The 19,962-nt window shown below is 39.9% G+C and overlaps 2 protein-coding genes across 2 annotated transcripts; both read right to left on the reverse strand.

Annotated features, from left to right (window-relative positions):
• Positions 1–821: 821 nt before the first annotated feature.
• Positions 822–7,454, reverse strand: as3mt (arsenite methyltransferase). The gene is made up of 11 exons (XM_030780401.1): positions 7,325–7,454; positions 7,030–7,066; positions 6,635–6,762; positions 5,990–6,140; positions 4,559–4,695; positions 4,309–4,378; positions 4,047–4,128; positions 3,794–3,925; positions 3,372–3,514; positions 2,932–3,057; positions 822–1,352 (listed from the first exon to the last, which is right to left on the reverse strand). Exons 1-11 carry the CDS (start codon positions 7,348–7,350, stop codon positions 1,248–1,250), a joined length of 1,137 nt encoding a protein of 378 aa, XP_030636261.1. The 5' UTR covers positions 7,351–7,454; the 3' UTR covers positions 822–1,247.
• Positions 7,455–7,746: 292 nt separating this feature from the next.
• wbp1lb (WW domain binding protein 1-like b) lies at positions 7,747–19,307 on the reverse strand. The gene is made up of 4 exons (XM_030780287.1): positions 19,088–19,307; positions 13,464–13,563; positions 13,041–13,202; positions 7,747–11,245 (listed from the first exon to the last, which is right to left on the reverse strand). Exons 1-4 carry the CDS (start codon positions 19,169–19,171, stop codon positions 10,518–10,520), a joined length of 1,074 nt encoding a protein of 357 aa, XP_030636147.1. The 5' UTR covers positions 19,172–19,307; the 3' UTR covers positions 7,747–10,517.
• Positions 19,308–19,962: the final 655 nt, after the last annotated feature.

Raw genomic sequence — 19,962 nt, forward strand, 5'->3', positions numbered from 1 at the left:
TTGCAGTCGCTTGAGCGAATGGAAACACAAAGTAGGCGCACTTCATGCAAATAACCAAAGATAGAACTTTGCTTGCGACTATTTTTGATATTTCGAAGAAAAATATGGGCATAGATACCACAGCATCCTTGAGGAGTTTTGTTATAAGTAGTATAGCACTGGACTATACACACTGGTTACTGGTCTATATCAAACAAACAACATTTGTTGAAATTTGAAAAAAATTGTGTACTGTAGCACAAATCAACAGGGAAAACAGTGACACTTTCTAAGAAATAGGGGTTAGACTTTGTGTCAGCAGTATTCTGCCTCAGCAGGCTCCAGAGAATTGCATCAATTGGATAATTAAGTAACGTGGTTTAATAACTTACTAAAGCCACTTGGCTAAACAGATAATAACTTGTCCAACAATTTGCTTGTTCATAGCAAATAACAGCTGTGAATTAGACAAACTACACCTTTTGAACACTTTAACAGTGGCATGTCTAAAAGAATTAAGTAACTCCTTTTCCTGGAGTAAGAAAAAGGAAAGTTCCACTAACAGGTCATGGACCTTTTTCGATGCATGGCCCACTAGCTAGGGCCTTCAATCCCCTTGACATTTGATCTGTGCCCCCCCCCCCCCCCCCCCCCCCCCAATAAACAAGTACCATAACTCCACTTGCAAAACCTGATTGTGAAATGCAGAGATGAAGTGAGATAATTGGGTTACGCTTTAGATGCGGCGGCCCTCATAGTGACTCAATAACACGGTGAGGAATGTGATAAGAAGCCACCATTTAGTGACAGTGATAATCGTATATCGGTTTAGTACACTTTAATGTCACATCTTTATGTCACACTTTAATGTCACAGTAAAATATTACTTGCTCTGAATGAAAACGTGAATTAAAAAAATCATTTATTGTCACTGATAATACTGTTTGGTTAACAGCAGATGATTAGAAAAGTACAAATACAGTTTGCATGAACATGGATGAAAATAACTGGATGCTTTTATCTTCTTTAGTCATATAAAGTAATTGTCTGGCTTAGCCTAAACCCTATTTTTCACCAAATTAAAGTTTGGTAACGGCAGAAAATGCATTACTCTATATTTTGTTACGACCACTATGAGACTAGAAACTACACACATATCATTTCAGTAAAAAAAATTAACAGTGCATTTGAGTTCATTATAGTGCTGTGATGAAAGCTGCTTAATTCAGTCATGACATTTTTATCTGTGAGATGACCAGGTCATACTGTCAGTTGCAGCAAGACTTCTGTGCTCCACAGCACCCCCCTGTGGCAGGCTTTTGAGTAGCATTTTCCTGCTGTTCCGCCAACTCAAAGGGGTTCATAGATACCACCTGAGGGCAGAGAGACTTTTATCATTCTTTTGGAAAAAATGAAAGATATTACATTCACACTTCTAATGACCTTTCAGATAATGAAACAGTAGTTCAGCAATATCTCTGGTGTTCATAAACACTGTTCCTGAGGTGTTTGCTGATGGGAGTAGGTGTAAGCAGTTCTTCTGCATTGCTTATCATACAGGAAGAGGGCATTCTGATTCTACTGTGGTGCACTTTTCAGAACATTTTTTCCAGGAGGACTTGAGTCCACTAATACCACATGTGTAAGACCTGTAAAGTCATCCGTAATTATATAACAATTTTTTATCTGCTCACGGTTTATCTTATCTGCCCCTGTGATTGCAGTTAGTTCATACGGAAAGGTCGATTACATTGACAGCAAATACACTGACAAAAAGGTGACCCAAGAACACACTTTAAAACGTGAAATCGTCCTCCTAGGCCACTGGCAGATTTTGACAGACACAGCTATTAAGTGTTTTCACTAGCACTGTCAATTTACTTTTTCGTTCTCTTAAAGCAACTGCAAGGACCCGTCCACTCAGCAGTCACCTCAATTAAGCTGTCAGTTTTGTGGAACTTCAGCCTTTACGCTAAATGATACGGATAGAGCCAGGACAAAGTTCAAGAGTGCACTGAGTGACGCTCTAAGAGAGAACATCGCACCACCATTTTAACGCCCCAAGGAGAAGGACCATCACCACTGGTGTAATATATGCAAAAGGATAACCTTGTTTAAGCCAAGAGGTGTTTGCGGGAAGTTATAAAGAAACCCTGAATAGTCTTTTCTTCTGTTTAAATGGATTCAGTGACCATGAGTGCTGATAAGGTGACATTCTTTGGTGGGTAGAGGAGAACATTCTCTCATGTCCAAGGTTCGTAGCATGACCACAGAGTTAGACAGGGCAATGGCTGTTTGACCTTGTGCATCTGGCTGTTGGGGCTAGTGTGGAGACTTGTTGATGGATATTTTAAAACCCTGAGAAGACAATGTGGGAGACAGACACAGCCACCTCAGTGAACTGTGATAGGTCTCAATCCACCAGAATGTGATGTGAAATTCTATGGAAGAATGACAGTGACTATGTGTTGCTGTATATTTACTTGTATAAATCCTTGAATTAAGTGTGGTTATGTAGTTCTCACTAACACACACACACACACACGTTATGGAGCAGGAGATAAACTAAGCTGTTAACTAAGATATGAGTGACAGAAATGTCTAACACAGGGGAATCTGGGGTTACTCAGGTGATTGAATAATGAGGAAAAACAACTTCAGTACAACTTTCAAGCAACACTTGATTGAGAATTTTTTTTTTTTAGTTAAGACAGAATGATCTCCAACAGCCTGACAATTTGCAATATGCCACAGACTTTCACTTCATCTACGCAGCATAGAAGAATTTACACATCAGTCTAAATTCATAAGAGAAAAACTATTATAGATCAAATCATTTTACACTGCCACACAATTATGACTGAATGAGAGCAAAATATGTCTGAAATATTGCAACCCTGTCAAGGGCTATTAGTGCATTATTATGTGGACAGTCACCAAACTGTGACTAACCTTAGGTTTTGCACAGCACACTCCAGATGTGGTCTTTCCCTCGGGCTGGAAGGTGAGCTCTCCAGCAAACCTGGAACTCCTCAGGATGTGGGCCACCTCTCCATCCACCTCCATTACCTCATTAGCCTATCAGGGAAAACGTAAAGACGCATCTCTTCGTTATACTGACGATACCATTTCGAAAATGAAGAGCGGTAAAATAAAGCATGTTTAAACTGGCTTAGAATTCAGCTTGAGAGCTGCCCACGATGTTTATGTATCATATGAACTGAGTATATGAGCTGTGTGACAGACTTTGTAGCTTTCTGAAGCAGCCGACACAGACAGGAATGAATGAATAGCTGCTCCGCACAGAAGAGGTAAGAAATGCGTTGGGTGATTAGTGAAGAAACACCCGATTTTCATCAACAGAGAAAATGTAGTAGGGTTAGTTAATATACCTTGAAAGTATACTGAACATCAAACTCCAACTTATCCTCACATCCAGTGATGTTTCCGTCATACACTACCAGACTACGGCCTTTGTCTGAGCTCTTTGGCAACTTGAAGAGACGGTACGTGGCGGAGACAAATTTGTAGTCGCCTGAACGATATCAAAACGGAACCAAAACAAACATGCTTTTTCAGAAATTAAGAATATACAACTCAGTGAGACCAATATGAGGCATGACGGAACACAAAACAGTACATGTCAAATCTTAGATCGACTAAATTCAGTTTTACTGACTTAGGAATGGACATATTTATTTATGAATGGTTGCAGTTGGAGGTGACGCTTTATGACTTTTGGAAAGTAGAGAAGTAGGGAAAGCATGATTATCAATAGAGAATAAAAGGATGACAATAGTCTACAGTACTTCACCTAAAAGCTTCTCCAGTTCCTTGTTGCCCACGGTGACGGGACTGGCAGTGACCAGTCGGGGAGGGCTAAACCCCACGTCTGCAGCCAACTGCATCAGGTCTTCCCACCACAGTGCCCCGCTCAGACACTCCCCTGAGGTAGTTAGGACAATTATATATCTATATATTACACCATCTTACATCATCAGCCCATGACTATTTGATCTTTAAATATTTAAAGATACTGCAGGGAGTCGGCATCATGTTCTTCATACCCCACAAAACTTTGTGAGCCCTCAGTTCTTCGGATACTCTGGCACTGCTGTAAATATCACTGAAGTAAAGCTCTCCTCCTTCCTAAGAACCAAAGACATTCAGGTCCTTGTCATTCACTCGCGGAACTTATTCATTCATCTTATTCAAGTTACCGTCAAAGTACAAAGCAGCACAACAAAGTGCCGCATTTTTTGCCAGCAAAAACAATTTTCACTACATCCTGAATTTTGAATTGTACCATAAGAGGAAAATTTGCACAACCTTCAGCACGCGATAAGCCTCCTTCAAAACGCTGGCCTTGTCAGGAGACAAATTCACCACACAGTTTGATCTGCAGTAAAGCAAAACAGTCTGGTTTAGATCCCACCTCATCATTTTGTCAATACGTTAAAATGATCAAGTGAGATAGTACGATTTAGTTCAAACTAGTTGAATAACTGAATCTAAATGAATTAATTTCATTACATGAAGTGAATTTTATTATAATGAATACATGAACAAAACTTCTTACATTATTATATCATAATATCCTTCCTCCAGTCCAGCTTGTTCCAAGGTTTCAATGTATCCGTGAACAAAGTTCACATTCGGCTTTTTATACCCAAATTTCTGCATGTGGTAGTCAACATATTTCCGGGCCACTTCAAGCTGAAATCCAAAACTCTCAGTTAGGGCTATTTAATATTCAGGGAGTCAAAGCTCTTGCTGTGTCTCTAGTATTAGTAATAATCACATTAAACCAACAATAAGGATATTCACGTATCCCCTACTGAATACTGAAAAAAATGCTAAGTGCATAGCCTGTTCCTCTTTTGTTCGATCCTGTTTCACACTGCACAAGGAGGCATCTACATTTACGGTTATGTTTAAAAAAAAAAAAAAGTCTCAAAACCCACCCCAAAACTCAGTTAATTTGTGTGTATTTTAGTTATAAAAAAAAGAAAAAGAAAAAAGAAAGAAAGTTCCAATAAAGCCATAAAACCGTACATGGCCCCTGAAGTGGTGCTTGGCAATAGTATTGTGTACTGAGGCATGATGATTTTATCCTATTCGCTATAATCTTTTTTAAGCCACTTTTTGCAAAAGCATCTGCCAGTTGACTAAATGTAAATTTAAATCTGTAAGAGGACAAATACAAACTATATAAATATATATATATATATATATATATATATATATATATATATATATATATATATATATATATATATATATGTACAGCTCTAAACCTTTTTTTGATTTATCAATTTGACTGGCTACATAGTTACGGATATTGATAAGTACACATGAATGAGAATTTGCAGAGTCAGTTAAACTGTAACGACAGATTAACCATAAAAGACGTCAAATGGACCAAAACCTTGTGCTAATAGTCACTCATTATAACCAAATGTCACATGATGAGAGCCAAAGGTTCACATCTTTCAAGGAACAATCGTCAATGTAGAACTAGCACATTTCGGTATTTTTGCCTTCACTGATGACGGTGGCAGAAAACAGATTCCACGGAATCTGGGATTTATTAGTCTGGTGGGTTGTGAAAGAATTAGCTAAAGTTAAAACTGTTTTAGGCAATTCAGCAATAACGTGATGTCACTGTGTGTGGATAAAACTTGTCTGTGTCACGGTAAATCATCAAAATGAGATTGTCAACATTGCAAAATTATAAACGTCTCTTGAACAGATGGCCTGCCAATGGTCTATTACTGATTACTGTCATCTGTTGCTACATTTATGTAAGCGTTCATCAGAATGACTTGTAACTTTAATTGGTTTCACACTACATCTGTTGTGACTTCCGCTGAATAGGTTCAAGTGGCCATAAGCCTGTGCAGACAGTTGTTGTTTCTTGAAAATGTGCTTTTGTTTATGTCAAGTACACATAAAATAATAGTAAAGTGTAACTGTAGGTTAAAAAAAAAAAAAAAAAGACCATTGTCACCTGGTAATCTGTCATGTCAATGCCTGTGACGTGGCCTTTTTCTCCCACCAGCTGGCTTAGCATGTAGCAGTCACGCCCAGTCCCACAGCCCAGGTCCAGCAACCTACAGCCCTCCAGACATTCAGGTACCACCAGGCCACAGCCATAGTACCTGAGACCCAACACACAGCACACTGTCACATACAGAAGACCACTCCCAGACTCATTTAAGAACAGGACTTTAAGGAGCACTTTAAGGACATTCTTATGATTTTGCATGTACCTCCAATACTAGCAATCAATCCAAGACGTTTTCAGGAGCGTAGATGCATATTCAAAATACTGTTATCTGACTTTACCGGCCCTGATATTTGGATTGATTAACTGCATGGCATCTAATGCTTGCATTTGGCAGAGAACTCTTTCAGCATGGATTTAAATATGGAAAAAGAAGATTACATTGGACAAGAAATGTACATGTTTATCTCTTACGATTTGACTGAAGATGTTAATGTCATTCAAATTTGACTAGTCTCCAATTTCTAAATAGCACCAGTTATAACCACATGAACTGAGGGCAGGATAAATAAATCAAGACTTCGAAAAGCATTGTGTTAGCTTGTTTGTGCAGACCTGTCTTGAAGGATGCGAGTTTGACTTCATTACCTGCTTGAAACGTCTGGATGGACATCTCCTAAGGCTTTTCTAACGTAGGCAGGGATAGGTTTAGTAGGAGTGACACAGGCATTGGTATTCAAATCAGAGGACTTCTTCAAGATGTTTCCATAGTAATCCTGTGTTGTGATCGATACAAATGTGGTAGGAACAACTGGCTTTAAAAAGCAGTTGAAATCTCATGACAGTTGTAGAACGTTTACAGTATCGCATTAACAGGAAGTGCAGAATGTACGTGGCAGGGACATGCTGACATTGACAGCATGCAAACTACAGCGTTAATCACAATGCAGTTCACAGTTAAGTACAAGAATATCGTTATAAGTGAAAAGCGGCTGATGTGGTTGTGGATGTGCATACTAATAGTAAGAAAACAATATGTTTACCTTTACGTCCTCGTAAACAGATGCCTTCGACAGATTTCTACAGTGGAAAAACAGGTAGTGACAGGTTAGGCCGAGTTAATGTTTTGCTGTGACGTTCATGAATTTAAGTTAAACATGACAATGACAAACGTAATATGTTAAAGTGAGTTAGCAGCCAAACGTCACTGCAACCGAATGCAGTACTAAACTACTTTTCGACATGCTTCAACTTGGATGTTGTAGTTAGAGGCTTAGAGAAGAAGTTCTTCGAGATCAGAGCATTTTTCAGAAAACAGAAACAACCATCTCAAATCACCTGTGATCTGTTCCAGTGCCTGCCATAATCGTTGTGCAGTATTTAGTGTGAAGAATCGACCAGTGGTCTGTACTATTATCAATTCAGAGCGGATCGAATACAAACCGTCCGATTACAGTCGCGTATTTGTAGTAGAATACTGTCGACTCATGATGAGTGTGCGCGCATGTGTACTATGACTGCTACGTCACTTTTTTCCTTTATAGACCGAACTGAAATGGATCCAGCAAAGCTATAAACCCTTTTTAAACGTTTTTATCCGTCATGCTGAAATGGCTTAATAATGGCGCAAAGTAACTGTTGTCGTCCTCAAGTGTAATTTGTGATATATGCTGACGTGAAGTTGTGAAAATGTGATGCTGTGAAACAAACAAATAAACAAAAACGCACACGAACCTCAGATACGGCCTCAAAAATGTATTTTTATTGGAAATTTGGGTGTCGTTAATAAATCGTTTGAATACAAAACACATACACAAGCACACACAAATGATCAAGTGCTTGGAGCCGTCTTCCAGTCACACTTGGAAAATACCATTTCTGCTGTGATCCAGAATTTCCGTATCCAAAGACGAGTCTATATTCCAACACCCAAATCCGAAAAAAGAAAAAAAAAAAGGAAAAGGCACACTCACAAGGAAATATACTACAGATATATTTCCCTTAGTTTCTGTTGTCTTGTCTGAGCAAAGAGCTCTATACAGAAAGAAGAACATGTGATTTTATCAGAGCACACACACACACACACTGGTAATACTACTCCTTTTAAGTACTGACTTCCATTTGACTGAAGCAAATTGAAACCTGAACAAAGCCAAACACTTTTAGGTGTGAATGAGAGCAACAGCACCTTTAAACTATATTTATTTCACCCAAGACACAAGTTCAAAAGCAGCAATCTTTAGTCCTGAATAACAGTTAGTTTGGGCGAAATAATTTGACATTCATTCTGATTCTAGGCATAATCTGGAATTAGCTTTGGTACTGAAATAACAATAGGCAAGTACTCATTGTTACAAAACAGAGAGTGGTTCTAAAGCTTTTAAGGTGACTTGGAACATCTAAATAAAAGGCAGAACATAGGATCGTTACTGACTATCTCCTTTACCCACACAAATTTAGTATTTTTTTTTTTTTTTTTCTATTCAAACACAGCTCATCCAACATACAGTATACTAGACTAGTATAGTAGACTAAGACACAGTTATGTCATTCACTCCAAAATTCAGTAAACTCCATCACAAAACCTTGAAGATTTGAGATAAATCCTTGTTAGTCAGTTTACCTTTTTGCTTTCCTCAAGTTCTCCTGATTCCCTGATTCCTTATAAGGAACAAAGAGGGCAGGAAAATGTTCAGCATTTGCACATATATCATGTGCTTTTATAAATACTCTAACACTCCTCACAAAGCTTTGTGTATCCAGTGACTTTGCTAAATCAAACAGATATTACAATTATTTATGTTCATTTTCTCTCTTCCCCCTATCTATCCCATCTACGAGAAGGTCACAACGTCCAAAAATCTTGACTGTTCGACCGAAACAAGCCAATCACGTTCAGTAGTTTCAATTACTTCAATTACTTCATGTACTGTGGGGTAAAGAACCAGACACACGTATTTAAATCATTTAACAGAAGATGTATTTGAATATGCAAATAAATAGTTTACTTTAGGGCTTCGGTTACTACAGTTGTCGGCATGTGCATGTGTAACTGGACATGTCATCTGTGAGTCACCGCTCACAAGGCTTTGTGTGCAGTTTAGCCAGTGACACCTGCAGCAAACCTACAACATCTGTGTGTTTTGGTTTCTATACATGCATGAATTATGACATTTCAACCGTACCTGTACTTCTGACCACATAAGCTGTTTTTCTTTTTTTTCTTTTTTCCTTATATTTTAGGGGATTCTCAAGATGGTTTAGTTTCCTGAGTTACTGCAACATATAAACCCATAGATAAACCTAGGCAAAATGTTTGATCCACTGGTAGATTCCAATCACTCTTGTGTTGACTCTACATTCATATTAAGTGTTATTGTTGTGTGAGGGTATAGGCTTTTCTTAGGAAAGTTTTAAAGGCTAAAAGTAATAACATGGGACATTTTCCTGGAAATTTAACTGTTTGAAAACAGGCCTTTGTGATTGTCCAGTCCATCTGCTTTCTTTTGTCTGAAAGACCCAGTTTCCTGTCAACAACAGGTCAAAACTATGAGAAAAAAAGGTACATTTTAATTTCAATACGTAAAGATGAGACACACTTAATGTCAGTGACAATCGAGACCATTCCAAATCTTAACCAAAATTGAGGGAATCTAGTAAGGATAAGAATAATAAACTATTAGATGACGATTCAGATTATAGATACTGTGCATAAGAATATCTTTTGTTTTGTTTTTGGTTTTTTCTTGTTTTTTTTTTTTGTTTTTTTTTTGTCTTCACTCTAATGATTGACAGGAGTTTAAAAGTGTGCAAAACATGTAATTACAGAACACAACATCTGTTAATGCACTTTTCTTTCCCCCCTCCCTGTAACGTCAGGAGTAGCAACAGAAGCTGTGTGAATACACAATTTCCTTTAAAGCGCTTAATTATTCAAATCTTGTGAGGCAGTACAAGCTGCATTCATGCACGTTCTGTGCACAGTATTAGGCTGCAATAGCAAGATACACCTCTGACATTGCACTGACATTGTTTGACTTTTAGCGTCCTGATTGTCCCAGCAAAATGTGGTACAAGTGTCTGTCTCTCTTTGTCTCTGTGTACCACAGAATAAACATAATACAGTCTTTTGGACTAACGTGTATACTGCACTGCATAAAGCATAAGTCATGACCCGTCTCCATTACAAGTTTCGAGTGCCCATGGTACATCAGTCAGTTTAAAGCAGCGGAGCTGTTACACGCAGGCTTAGACAGTGGACAGTTGTCATTAAGAACCAAACGGCACAGGGACAGTCTTCCTCACAAGTGTCCTGTCGCTCTTTTGAGCCACATTAAGGCAAAGGCGAAAGGAGCTCGTGTACGTAAGGTAAAGCCGGCATCATAAACATGATCTGGCACTTCTCTGACAGCCACACGTATAAAAAACACTCACACGCTAGCATGAACACAGACATGTCACACAGCTCTCCGTGCTAACGTTTCTGTCGTGTACGCTATCCTTCTTTTGCTGAACCGGAGGTGCGTTAGGCTCAGCTCTGTGATTCGCCGTTGCCATGGTGAGGACCCTCTTGCTCCTCGATGGTGTGCAGATAAAGACAGACAGAATGAGGCTGCGATACGGGTGACGCGCCATGTTCCGCGCTCCTCTCCGTGGCGACCAAGCCCTGTTCCACGTCTCCATAGGAACGGTGGCCGCATCCTTCGCAAAACTCCGCTGAGTCGTCTTCTTGCTCCTCTTCGCTTAGCAGTCCCTCCATCTCTTTGGCTTCCCGATTCTCAAGAACTCCGCCTCCTACGCCACTGCCGCGGCCACATACGCACACCTCGATCCCAGAATCACCGGTGAACCTCCGGTGCCTCCCCAGGACTCTGTCTTTTTCCTCAGAAACAGCCACATCTCTGAGCAGCTCCTTTCTGCAGTCCTCCCGTTTCTCCACACTGGAGGTCTCCTCCAGGGGCAAGGCGATCTGGCCAGACCCGCTCCGCTCAAGCCCCGACTGGGTCTTGCTGTTGGCTTTGAGACTGTAGTCACCTGGCGAGTGGATCTCCTCTGTGCTGGATCTGGAGCAGAGTGTGTCTGAGACAGGAGGTACTGGAGTGGCCTGTCTGGATGGGCAGTGGCCCTCCTGTGGTTCTGTGGTTAGTGGACTGACGGCAGGCGATGGGCCGATGTTTACGGCACTGTACGGCGGAGGTGGGGTGGGGGGGCGATTTACCACCTCTTCGTAGTCTGGGAGAAGGTAACTGGGTAGAAACCCTGTGAAAGGAGAGGAAGATACGTCACATGGAAGGGTTTGGAACATACAGGGATACAGGAATACTGATACAGGATCAGTAATACAGGAATATACTTCTTTCATGACTTTAGCAAGGCAAATGACCTAGATGTCAGTGGAGGCATAGTGAGAGACACAAAATCATGTAAGGTTGCAAGAGGGGTTTGGTGCCATAGAGATTTATGAGCAATTTACATGTGTTTAGTCTCGTTCCATAAATTGAAGCGGATGTATCCATGACAACATGAAGTGCTTGAGTCTTTTTTTTTTTTAGTCTTCTGTCTTCTTCTTTTTTTAAGTCTGTACAACTTTTTCATGTCAAAGAATTCAGAAAGCAAGGTAAATGCAGGATGTGCCACGAACATTTATTGATCCAAAAACAAACAGCACCTTTTGGCTGGGCACAGGACCTGCTGCTTACATCATTCTCACACACACAAACACACACACACACACATGCACACACACACACACGCATACATATACACATACACATACATATACACATACACACACACGCACGCTCCTGTCCCGAAAACAAGCTCATAAGGTTACCAGCCTACGAGCTGCAAAACTGCATTTTTATGTCACAACATTGGCATGTAACTAGACTGGGGCAGTTACATGAGAACTGGGGCATATAAACAGAGCTCGGTCGTCACTAAAATGAACCTGCAACTTGAACAAACACAAAAGGAGCGCGCAGACAAGCTGGGCCACAGGTTGAAGAGGCTTCAAAATGCATGAAACAAACAAACAAAAAAAGTCACAGATGCTCTTTAATAAACAAATGGGAGGTAACCGTTCGTGTTTGTTTAATTTAATTGGTTACATGTTCTGATTCTTATAGCAGGGTTATCAGAAGTCGTTTAATATTTTGCAAACTGATTAATAATTCTCTAGCTGACTGATTTCCCTTCCGTCCTGGTTCTACAGCTGATGCTCTATCTCCGTTTCTTGGTAACACTTAACCTAAGAGTTTCAGTGGAATTCTGGAAATCTTCAAGTGTGCACATTTCCGTCACTATCTCTCTCTCTCTCTTTGAGAAAATCCGATAAACTTTATCAAACACTTGTAAAAGCGTCCTTGATTCAGTCGCGGTTTCTGAAGACTGGTGTGGTATATGATTTAAAACATGACGTGGTTTTCTTCTTTCTGTTTCACTCTCTCTGACTGAAATGGGAAAAGGCTCAAAGATAGAGTTGATGGTATAACCTGGCAGTACAGTCTTGTCACAACAATCAAAAATAAGTCTAACTGACTTTTGCATCCAAACGCTCACTGAAGCAGCGTTGGGGGTAGCTGATGTAATGTCGATGAACCGTTGCTTCAGAGTCGTTTCAGCATACCACAGCTATCTCCCAAACTCACAAAGGAGTAAAACAAACAAAAGCCAGTGAAATTCTCTCAATCCAAACTCAACTGCCAACAGTTTGACTTCTTTTTCTTTGCCTACAAACTTTTGCCTGAGATTTATGCGATTGTTCCATGACTCTGCATTATCCCCGGTTACAGTAAAAGGTTCAGGTGAGGGTAAAGGTAGATTGCTTTTAACCACGTAGGGGCTTGTGACCGAGATTACGACAGACCATTACAATACAAAACACAGAACTCTATTTAGGTTACGACAGGAATTTATAACCTTGTAAAATAAAACGTTATAAAATCATGAAGTGAATCAGTGGGAGTTTCGTTTTAATCCCAGATAACTGTAGAGTGCACATACAGTAACATATTGTTGTCACATGAAAAAGAGAAGGAGTCCTGTCTCTTACTGAAGTAGAAGGGTATTGATGTGTAGTTGTGGGCTTCTCTGTAAGCAATAAGGTTGATCTCATGTTGTCTCTGCTGCTGTTGAAGTCTGTGTTTGGTCCGTCGATGGTGACACACACAACAGCAACTCAGAATGAAAATGACGGCCCAGACCAGCCAAAACCCTGATAAACAAACACACGCAAACAAACCAACGTTTCTCATTTCTTACAGTGCTGAGAAAATACAGTGGGAATTTCTGAGAAACACAAGTTTATATCATGTGATTTCCTAAATTAAACAGTTGTCTGAGAAAAAAAGGGGGGTTGAGCACCACTTAGTACTTATTTTTGTTGGGCCTCAGTTCAGATAAGTCATGGTGACCGGTGGAGGGGGGGGTTTTAGTTTACTGTTTTAGTTTACAGTGTGTGAGGTATTAGACTTACACCAGAGCTCGTAGTAGTAGCTGCAGCATTGGGATTCCCCACAACAGTGTCCAGATTCACACACATAGCTTTGGTTGTTTACCCCTTCGCAGTGAACTACCTGTTAAAAGACGAAAGAGAGGAGGAGCACAGGTACACACACACGCGCGCGCGCACACACCCACACACACACACACACACACACACAGACACACACACACACACACAACAACGAACAAATGGTCACATTGTCTTTCATTTTGCTCTTGTTTGACTTCACAAAACAGACTGAACAGACTGAGTAAAAATGTAATGTTTTAGATAAGATTAGGTATCTCGTAAGCAGCCACAAAAAAGGAATTTGTTTATCAACTTAGCTACATTAAGTAAGAACTTAAGATTGACATAGGTTTAGTAGATTCACTGAATAAGACAATTGTATTGCTTGTTTGTTTGTTTTTTTTATGGCTTTGGTGGAGTCGCTGTCTAGCACTAGAACATGCAAGCAACAACCAGGTTGTGACAGTACACTTTACAAAGGGTAGTTTGTCAGAGAGGCAGCCTATGGGATAAAAAGTACAGTTTAACTTCAAAACACAGTATAAATGGGCTGGTCAAAGCTTCATAAACAAACACTAGAGCAATATAATCAAACAGAACAGACGTTTACACAGACAAAGACAAGCACAGGCTGAGTAAATCATTGTAGTTTTACTCTATAGCCGAACGCGGTAATATACATCAGACCATTATTGACATAAAATTGGACTTTTTTTTCTTTGGAATGTTGACAGCACAGCTCCGCAGTAATAAAGGGTTAGGTATGACATTTACATCAAATTCACTGACAATGAGACTCACCCATCATTGTAATTCAACATAAAAGAAACCTGACGCTCAGAGACGAATTAAAAACATACTTGGGATTTTTTTTTTTCAGAGGAACCCAATGGCTCCACATGTACATTAAAACCTCTGGGGTGAGGTTAAATTATGATCAAGATTAAATCATTCTCTGAAATCACACTCAACGCTCTCAACGCACACACTCTGGTAGGTGCCTCCACTGAAGTCCCCACCTCGTCCGATAAACGCCTCCTACGAAAAACATTCAAGTGATAACATAATTCTAACTAACTTACATTCCCATGATACAAAGAGCACGGATACAGCTAGAGACTGTCATCAAACGCTAGGTGAGATCCTCTCACTTTGCCTCTCTGAGTAAGTTAATGATTAAATAAGAAAAAGTAATGCGATCCAAGCCTCTACCATTTGTGTTCCCAGCTGCAGAGACATGGTGATCCAGTATTCCCTCAATCCAGTGCAAGTCCTCCCTGCCTTAGAGTCATTGTTCACAAGGAGAGGCTATGCAGAAAGACACACACACACACTCCCTCACACACAGAACCCAAATAGGGGAAAGGGACTCCTCCACGGAAATTTCCAAGCAGGAGAACGATGTGACCAGCAGGAAGGAGGGCTGCCTTTTAATGAGACGCTGCCTAAGTATTCAGAGTGAGTTTGTGTGTGTGTGTGTGTGTGTGTGTTAATTGTGTATATGCAAGGGAGATTAAAGAGGGTAACAAAGGAATGACAAGCACACCCACCCCAGGTCTCACAGCCAACAATCTCTCTCTGTCTCTTTCTCTCGGTCTAACACAACACACACACACACACACACACACACACACACAAAACAAACGCATGCACGCACAAGCAAAGGTTCAACCAAGACATACCCCCCCCCAAGTGCTAAAACATATCACCGCAGAGTTACTAATGTAACCAAATAAGGGGGAAGAAAAAAAAAAAAAAACCCTAAATGTTCTGTTACTCTTGGTCCCGTCCCTGACCGCGCTGAATGTGAGTCACTTCACCTCTCCCCTACCCGTCATGAATTTTATTTGGGAGGCATCCACATCTCACTCTGTGTCCATACCACCTCCACCTCCTACCCACTGTTTACAAAATACAAACTCAACAGCTCGTGTAATGGCCTTTACCACAAAAACTTCAAAAACGTCAAAGCATATTCTGACCATGCCACGCCATGAGAATTCCAGACATTTCTCAATTCAACAGAGTAACCCTTTAATGAAACATGAATCACTTTTTTTTGTGAGCTGTAGATATTTGTCTCCTGCTATACAAAGACACTGATATGGTTTTGAAAAAAAAAAAAGGGAAGAAAGAAAGATGAACAAGATGCCTTTGTGTATCAAATCTGACAATCCACTGGTCCACAGCTTTAGGACTCTGAGCAGATTGAGTTACAACGTCAGAAAAACATCGTATTAGAAATTAATTAAACCTAATCGATTTTAATGAGGAGCTGCTGACATGAGCAGACGTCATGAACAGTCCTGAATTACTGCTTGACTGTTCAACATTGTTCTCTGAGGTACCAGCTCAGCGGTTTCCTGTAACCTGGACACCGTACAATATTGTATTAAGCAGATAATCTGTTATAAATTATACCAGTATTACTGTGGGCAGCCCAAGATGGTTAATTCAGCGAATCAAAATTTGTGCCTGACTCACTCCAGTTTTCATTTTGCTTTATCATTCTAGGACATTCCACTGACAGATAATTAGTAGATGTCATTTGAGTCGGTAGAGTTTATGTACAAATAAAAATAAAATAACAGAGGTGTGTCATTAAGACTGTAAAATGAACTTGAGAATAAATACATTATCTAGTTCCATTAATCTAATCTCATCATCTACAACATAACTGGTTTAGAGCTGCAGTTTATTTAGGATATTTATGCACTTTGTGAATACTCTCTACTTGCATAGAGGAGAAACAGGATAAATAAGACAGGATCTGGGGAAGGATGGATGGATGCATAGACAGACAGAGATAGATAGATAGATAGATAGATAGATAGATAGATAGATAGATAGATAGATAGATAGACTTAATACAATATCAATATGTAAAATCAGAAAGGAAAAACATGTACACATTAGTACATACACATTTCCATGATACTAACCTACTGTGATGACCAAAATGGGGTGAAGCTAATCTGAGCACTGTGTTTTTGGATTCCAGCAGCAAGTTAGTCTTTAGACTACTTTCCTCTGGACACAAATGTCCAACATTTAGGATTCATGAAAATTAAACAGTCTGTGCCACTCACTGATGACTTGGTCAGCTCAACACAAACTCTGAAATATAGTATTGACACTTATAAAAAAAAAAAAAAAAGGTTCTAGCGATGGGTCAGGTAATATGTCCTTTGGAAGACTAAAAAGTATACTGCCAAATATATGCTTAGCGAGGAATTCAATATAACATTTTTCAACAGGTGCGCATATTTTAATAACTTTGTAGAGCTCTGTGGTAAGTCACAATGAATGTTTCGCAAAAGGGTATTAAGACATGATTACGGGAAGAGTATGTGTGGTGAGGTGTAGGAAGTTTGTATGAAGCATTTAATTACAAAATAACTTTTAAACTATATGTTTTTCTAAGGGGGTGGGGGGGCAAAAAAAAATCCCATAATTGATCCAAATCTGATTAATACAAAACTCTGCGGTTGCCGTGGTGAGGGCAGGCAGAGCAGATCAAAGGGACACAAGTTAAACCAAGCTACTTTCTCAGGTTTAGTGAGTCATGGAGTAAAGGAGGATATTACACCCTTAAACCATGATAACTCATGGAAAAAATAAACATTTATCATGAGGTACTGAGGTGTAACAAACATCAACGTTATCGTATTAAAAGAAATCAAAAGAGAAAGAAAAACATACAGCCTAATCAAATGTCTGTATTCGGTGTTGGCAAACACAGAACTCCCGCTTATCTTAGCAGTTTGCACTAATTTAATACTGACGTCATATTATATTCCATTGTAAGGAATTCTTTGATATGTTGTTTGATATGCACCATTATACTGACGGGACTGCTCCACCACTGGGACACCTCCTATTCTGACCATTTCAGAATCTCTGATATTCTGTAGACGTTATATAACTCAGATATATCACCCATGATTGACAGACTGACAAAAACTATCAGTGAAGCTGTTCAGTTATCAGACTTGCGGGATTAAGTGATACGAGCAAAACTGCTATACTTTCATGGAAAGATCATAGGTCTTCCACCCCAATACAAGTTTCCGTTTCACATCAACTTGTTAATCTATTTCGCATAATGTTGTGACAGCAACCTATCCTTATTTTGAACATTTATATGTTTGATTGCATTATATGATATATGTGCAAAATTAGACGAAAAGTCTATGGCATGTTGACTTTGTGTACGAAAAGAGAGCATCAGAAAAAAGTTTAAGTGCAAAACTGGTAAAGTGTAAGACTCTAACGTCAATCCTTTCAGATTACTCTCAGTCCTCAGGGAGTTGATTCAAGCACCCGTGGGTTAATGGGTTCACGGGGCAAGGCTGTGTTAGTTTTTTTTTTTTTTCTGAAACACACTGGCACACTGGGATTGTGACTGAGAGACAAAGCATGCAGACGAAACGTCTGCCCCCACTGACCCGCACGCACAGCCCAGATGTGCCACAGCAGAGACCCCTGGTGCAGACACCCTCACCGATTCATAGTGGTTACTACTGAACAGGTTTAGTGACTGTCATTTATGCTGTAGTGGTTAATAGATTTCAAAACCCACGCATTTAGACCGGGTTTTAGTCTAATTTAGAAGCCCTAGTCCCTCCCTCTGTCCCGTGCTTCACTACGAAGCAGCAAGGACCATGGAATAATTCCCCTGACAATGAAAAGTATACAATCAGCATTTTATCAGCAATCAGACATTTATGTGGTAAGGTCTGTGAGGAAAAACTCAAGTACAAGCGTGCTGACATACCGCAAGCGTGCTGAAATTAGGCTGCCCCTAATAGCGTACATTACTGGACATCCATCAGGACCCTTAACTGTGAAAACTGAAGCGTATTCGAAAGTTTATCCCGCCTGGTAATAACAAAATGCAATAAGTATAAAAGTCTTTTTTTTCCCTCGGATTCACTGTGATTTGTGCACGTAGGCACTGAATTGCTATTGGCCAATAACTTGAGGTGTTGAATTAGCTGAGCTAATTTATTGCGTTACCCTAACTGAAACTTGTAGATGGAGCTTCCATATACGCCGGCCGAAAGAGATTCTTAATAAGTTAGCAGTCTTCACTTTCAAAGTTGAACGTGTTAAAGAGCATAATTATCAAATTAGGAAGTATAATAGAACTATATAATAACTTCTGTGTCCGGGTTGCCAGATAGTTGTTTAAAGTCGCTAAAGTGTATAAATGCCCCATAATCTTTACGTTTGTTGTGTTGTTTTGTTTACAGGAGTGAAAGTAAACTTCCGCAACTTCACGCAGCCATGTCTAACCTAATTGTTTGCTGGCGAACCTAAGCGAATGTACACAAGATATTGAAACTAGCACCGGCATGTAATACTGTCGAAGACCACCAATAACTTTATTCAACAATTTTGTTGGCGTTATGTTTATGCATAATAAGTCAAAGTGTACGATCAAAATCAGGTGATAACAATGATAAAATACCAACGCAGTCTTACAAGCTTCCCCAGTAACTTCATACTATTGTCATGAAAGCCCTGCCGGGAACTCGCAGAGGCATGCGTATAAGTTGAATAAAATGTAAAAGTGTTCTCACCTCTAGGACACTTGCTTCAGTCGGGCTGACAGATCCGACGGCATACAAAAACAAACCCATTTTACCGTAATATTCAACTGTCATACGTTCGGCTTTGTTCAGAGCGCAGGCATTGAAGTGAAAATATATTCCTGGTTAATCGTATCAGACCCCGTAAAAGGCCACCGCATGCGCCGCCTTCTTGCTAGTTCATAATTGGACCACTGAAGGAGGCACAACATTGGAGAAGGCGAATGCGCTCGGTGCAACAGGCTGCTCCAGCTGTTACACAAGCCGTTCCTTCGAACGAGGACTCTGGAACTGCTGGGTGTGGCGTGGTCACATCCACTACCATGTGCGCAACGTGATGGGACAAGTTGTGTTTCTCCCCGCCCATCTAGCGTATTGACCCAGGATTGAGCAAGACATGTCAGTCCGAACACATGAGGACTAATCACAAAGGAGCGCGTTTGGTTGCTAACCGAAGTCGCTCAAATGCAAATAAATAGGCCTACATAAAAATAACATAATTTAAAAATCTGATGTACTTGACATACAACAGTTTAACTTAAGGACGAAAACTTATTAAAATAGCGTGTTCTCTTTGTCACTATTTGTATGAATTCAAGTGATTTGGATAAAATGTTTTAAAAAAAATGAACGAAGAAAAATGATGAAAGCACAACAGTGAATCTGGTAGTGCTTTAATGACCCCCAGTACAAATTACCAGCAGCCAGAATTATTTACATTTTTGAGGTTTCATTCAAAACATTCCTTTAAGTCAGATTTACCAGTGTTCACTTGTTAAACTTCGATAAAAGTTTTGGTTCACTGCAGAAGGATACTGATACGATCTGCAAAGATTACAATCAATTTTGTTCTTTCAGGTGCAGAA

The sequence above is a fragment of the Chanos chanos genome, chromosome 7, assembly GCF_902362185.1.
Source record: "Chanos chanos chromosome 7, fChaCha1.1, whole genome shotgun sequence".
NCBI classification, from domain to species: Eukaryota; Metazoa; Chordata; class Actinopteri; order Gonorynchiformes; family Chanidae; genus Chanos; species Chanos chanos.

What these genes read in the sequence shown, in the direction of transcription:
- as3mt (XM_030780401.1), bottom strand. Translation starts at nt 7,350, where the DNA reads ATGGCAGGCACTGGAACAGATCACAG. An exon ending in TTGACATGACAGATTACCAG is followed by an intron (nt 4,696 to 5,989) that starts GTGACAATGGTC and finishes TTTGGATTTCAG; the next exon opens with CTTGAAGTGGCCCGGAAATA. An exon ending in ATGTTCAGTATACTTTCAAG is followed by an intron (nt 3,058 to 3,371) that starts GTATATTAACTA and finishes TTTCCCTGATAG; the next exon opens with GCTAATGAGGTAATGGAGGT.
- wbp1lb (XM_030780287.1), bottom strand. Translation starts at nt 19,171, where the DNA reads ATGACAGTTGAATATTACGGTAAAATGGGTTTGTTTTTGTATGCCGTC. An exon ending in CTGAAGCAAGTGTCCTAGAG is followed by an intron (nt 13,564 to 19,087) that starts GTGAGAACACTT and finishes GTCTTTTAACAG; the next exon opens with GTAGTTCACTGCGAAGGGGT. An exon ending in CTACTACTACGAGCTCTGGT is followed by an intron (nt 13,203 to 13,463) that starts GTAAGTCTAATA and finishes TTTGTTTATCAG; the next exon opens with GGTTTTGGCTGGTCTGGGCC.